This window comes from Palaemon carinicauda, chromosome 15 (assembly GCF_036898095.1).
Source record: "Palaemon carinicauda isolate YSFRI2023 chromosome 15, ASM3689809v2, whole genome shotgun sequence".
NCBI classification, from domain to species: Eukaryota; Metazoa; Arthropoda; class Malacostraca; order Decapoda; family Palaemonidae; genus Palaemon; species Palaemon carinicauda.
In genome coordinates, this window is record NC_090739.1 from 129440032 (window position 1) to 129445031 (window position 5000).

At 32.8% G+C, this 5000-nt stretch overlaps 1 protein-coding gene across 1 annotated transcript in view; it reads left to right on the plus strand.

Moving 5' to 3' along the window:
* LOC137654735 (juvenile hormone esterase-like) overlaps positions 1–5000 on the plus strand; it is a 28526-nt gene that overhangs the window by 16373 nt on the left and 7153 nt on the right. The window contains exons 6-7 of the mRNA XM_068388646.1: positions 1585–1790; positions 4537–4690. Of these exons, the coding sequence (XP_068244747.1) occupies positions 1585–1790; positions 4537–4690 (360 nt within the window). The remainder of the gene's footprint in view (positions 1–1584; positions 1791–4536; positions 4691–5000) is intronic.

Consider the following 5000-nt stretch of genomic DNA (forward strand, 5'->3'; position numbering starts at 1 on the left):
GCGGTAGTATTTCAACGGATGGCTAGTGCCCTGGCCGACCTACTACCTAAAAGGATTAAAGATTAAAGGATAGAAAATTTGACAATATTTCATCGCCAGATTTTATTTTCGAAAGTTAAACATTTTATGCTATCTGAAAGTTCAAAAGATAAAAACTTAGATATAAGTACAGTATTTTCTCTTCTTAAGTTGAAAAAAAAAAATTCTGCTATTGAAAAGGTCAAATATTAGAAAATATGCCATGAATATTATCTGGTATTTTCTTCCTCGAAGTTAAACCCCTTCTATCAAAAGGGTTGTAGAATAATGAATATGAATGCAACTGGTCTAAGGAAAACTACAAATGAAATTTAAGCATTTCTCATCTCCAAACAGCGACAGCAATACCAGGAGTCTTACTGTAGTAAATAAACTATTCCAGTTGCACGTTGAGATACTACCGCTAGAGTTATGGGGTCCTTCGACTGGCCAGACAGTACTACATAGGACCATTCTCTCTGGTTACGGTTCTTTCCTTTTGCCTACACAGACACCGAATAGTCTGGCCTATTCTTTACAGATTCTCCTCTGTCCTCATACACCTGGCAACACTGAGATTCCCAAACAATTCTTCTTCACCCAAGGGGTTAACTACTACACTTTAATTGTTCAGTGGCTACTTTCCTCTTGGTAAGGGTAGAAGACTCTTTAGCTATGATAAGCAGCTCTTCTAGGAGAAGGACACTCTAAAATCAAACCATTGTTCTCTAGTCTTGGGTAGTGCCATAACCTCTGTACCATGGTCTTCCACTGTCTTGGGTTAGAGTTCTCTTGCTTGAGGGTACAATCGGGCACATTATTCTATCTAATTTCTCTTCCTTTCGTTTTGTTGAAGTTTCTATAGTTTATATAGGAATTATTTCTTTTAATGTTACTGTTCTTAAAGATTTGTTTCCTTTTTTCCTTTCCTCACTAGGCTATTTTCCCTGTAGGGCCCCTTGGGCTTATAGCATCCTGATTTTCCAACTAGGGTTGTTGCTTAACAAGTAATAATAATAATAATAATAATAATAATATGGTGTATAAGATATTTTGTCCCTTCTCTCCCTTTATGATATTTATCTAAAGTCAAGTCAAACAGTTTGTGAATATCTTCCTTTCTATCTATTTTTGTCAGTAATCCTCTGAATATCAAATCCTTCAGAAAAGAAAAAAAGTCGCTGTCCTATTCCAACCATAAAAACTAAGTCCAGTAGGCCTAAAATGATAGACCTCGTCCCTATCCATTGCATGTAAACACATCATTATTAAAATCGTTAAAAGTATTAAATTCTTGAAATATTTAAAATTTTTAGAATTGTCAAAATCTTTAAAATTGTTAATTTTTTTAAAATTGTTAAAATGAATAAAACTTAAAGTTGTTGAAATTATTAAAATTATTAAAGTTATTAATATCAATGAAATTATTATCGTCGTCGTTATTAAAATTATTAAAATTATTATCATAGTAACCATAAGAAATTCAACAGATTCACTTATAGATACCTTTTCACTAGCGCTCAGTAACTCCATGAGAACCATGAACATAAATCCATGCTTTTCCAGGTCTGTTCCACAGAGCCATCGCTCAGTCTGGCAATGCGTTGGTACCGCTGGCATGGAGCGACAACTCTCGACAAACTGCTGCCGCACTAAGTCGGATGCTGGACTGTTCTGAGAGCAGTCCTGATAACCTCAATTCCCAGGCCCTTCTAGACTGTTTGAAGAAGATTTCACCAGAGAAACTAGTTATGTCTACAAAGGCCTTTGCTGTAAGTTGAGAAGTTGGAAAGCCCTAAAGACACACTGAACAAGGTTTCACCAAAGACACTGATTATGACTACTAAAACCTTTGGTGTAAGTTCAGAAGTTTGAAAGCCCTAAAGACACACTGAACAAGGTTTCACAGAAGAAACAAATTATGACTACTAAAACCTTTCCTGTAAGTTCAGAAGTTTAAATCCCTAAAGACACACTGAACAAGGTTTCACAGAAGAAACTAGTTATGACTACAAAAACCTTTGGTGTAAGTTCAGAAGTTTGAAAGCCCTAAAGACACACTGAACAAGGTTTCACAGAAGAAACAAATTATGACTACTAAAACCTTTGCTGTAAGTTCAGAAGTTTAAATCCCTAAAGACACACTGAACAAGGTTTCACCAAAGAAACTAGTTATGACTACAAAAACCTTTGGTGTAAGTTCAGAAGTTTGAAAGCCCTAAAGACACACTGAACAAGTTTCACCAAAGAAACTAATTATGTCTACTAAAACCTTTCCTGTAAGTTCAGAAGTCTAAATCCCTAAAGACACACTGAACAAGGTTTCACAGAAGAAACAAACTATAACTACTAAAACCTTTGCTGTAAGTTCAGAAGTTTAAATCTCTAAAGACACACTGAACAAGGTTTCACATAAGAAACAAATTATGACTACTAAAACCTTTGCTGTAAGTTCAGAAGTTTGAAAGCCCTAAAGACACACTCAGCAAGATTTCACTAGAGAAATTAATTATGACTTAAAAAGCCTTTGCTGTAATTTAAGAAATTTTAAAACCCTAAAGACACACTGAACAAGGTTTCATCAAAGACGCTGATTATGACTACTAAAACCTTTGCTGTAATTTGAGAAGTTTTAAAGCCAAAAAGACACTGAATAAGGTTTCGCCAAAGACACTAATTATGACTACTAAAACCTTTGGTGTAAGTTCAGAAGTTTAAAGCCCTAAAAACACACTGAACAAGGTTTCACCGAAGAAACAAATTCTTACAACTAAAGCCTTTGCTGTAAGTTAAGAAGTTGGAAAGCCCTAAAGACACACTGAACAACGTTTCACTAAAGGGAATATTTCTTTGAAAGCTTCTCTATCAGTTATTGAGAGTTGTCAAACCCTAAAGAATACAGTTGTTTTATACCTTTTGAACCTTCTGCGTTTTTATTGAACTTAATATAAATTGTCTAGATAAACGAGAAATATTAAATTTTCCATTCTGGGAATTCCCTATGCATTTTGTGTATAGCTTTGTATTTTGATAATTGGTAATATTTCAAAATTGCATAGGCAGGGGCAAAAGAATATCAATATCTTCGGGATTCGTGCAAAACACAAGTTTTGGAATTTCATTGTTTGTCACCAAATAAATCAATCAAAATAAAACCATTGGACGAAGTATAAAATTGAAATGCATAAAAAAATTTCTAAATTGATATTATGAGGCTTCATGAAAAAAAAAAAAAAAAAAAAAAAAAAAAACACCTCTTGTCCAGTTCTTGAACTAAATGTCGATCATAATAGATTTTCATTCAGTAAAAAGGCCAGAATTAGTTTAGCAGTCCAATAAATCTGACTCCTTAGGTGACTTGTGTTGTTGAAGTCCAAGATTCATGATAGAAAAAAAAAATCTCAATATTTTTTGCTTTTAAAATTACTGTTTTTAATCTCGTAATTTTATTGCCTTTCATTTAGACTTAACAGAATATCTTCCTTTTGTTTATTATTATTATTATTATTATTATTATTATTATTATTATTATTATTATTATTATTATTATTATTAAAAAAAGGAGATTTACCACCCCCATGGAGTCTAGCTCGATTCCTACAGAGCTGGCACATTCTTCCTTTTGTTAACTTAATAACCGCTAGTTTTGTTTCAAAATACTAATCTTGAAATTTTTGACTTTATGATCAGTTTTAAACACTGATAGGTGTGGCCTGATTGGTAACGTCTCTGCCTGGTGTTTGCCAGTCGGGGGTTCGAGTCCCGCTCAGACTCGTTAGTGTCATTAGTGTCTGCAACCTTACCCTCTTTGTGAGCTAAGGTTGGGGGGTTTGGGGGAGCCTATAGGTCTATCTGCTGAGTCATCAGCAGCCACTGCCTAGCCCTCCCTGGTCCTAGCTTGGGTGGAGATGAGGTTTGGGCGCTGATCATATATGGTCAGTCTCTAGGGCATTGTCCTGCTTGCTAGGGCAATGTCACTGTCCCTTGCCTCTGCAAAAAAAAAAAAAAAAAAAAAAAAAAAAAACTTTTATGAGCAAGAGTCCGTAAAGCCCATGCTGGCATTAAGATGACCTGAACAAAACAACCGGAGAAAAAAAAGATATATATATATATATATATATATATATATATATATATATATATATATATATATATACATATATATATATATATATATATATATATATATATATATATATATATATATATATATATATATATATATATATATATATATATATATAATCTTGGTTGGACAAGATTATTCTAACCAATCAGATAGCAGGAAATTTTTCCGAGCTAAAAAGGGCACCACTGCAAGTCAGTGCAAATGCGCCTCATTAAAAAAATTGAGTATAGTTTAGAGGCCTTATTTTTTTCATGAAGCCTCAAAATATTAATTTACAAAAAAGATTTTGATGCTTTTCAATTTTAAGAGTACACAATTGCTATTTATTTATTCATCTATTTATTGATGAATTCATTCATTTTCTTTAAAAACATTCGTACATTTGCCAGACCTTCATGGGATCTTATCCTGAAGTAATGCACCCAACCATTGACGGGGAGTTCTTACCCGAACATCCGGCGCAGATGCTGAAGAAGGGGAACTATCACAAGGTGAACTTCATGGCTGGAATCACCAGGGACGAAGGGGCCTTGATGGTCAGACGTAAGTGAAGGATTTTACTTTCTTCCAGCAAGTTTTCGTAAACCATTAACTGAGGTGTTAAAGAGGAAAGAGATCAGAGATATTCACTTGTACTGGTGTACTTTTGAAATTGTCTGTTGATTATATATATATATATATATATATATATATATATATATATATATATATATGCATATATATATGTATATATACAGTATATATATATATATATTTTTTTGGCATTAGGGTATTTACTATATATATATATATATATATATATATATATATATATATATATATATATATATATATATATATATATATATATATA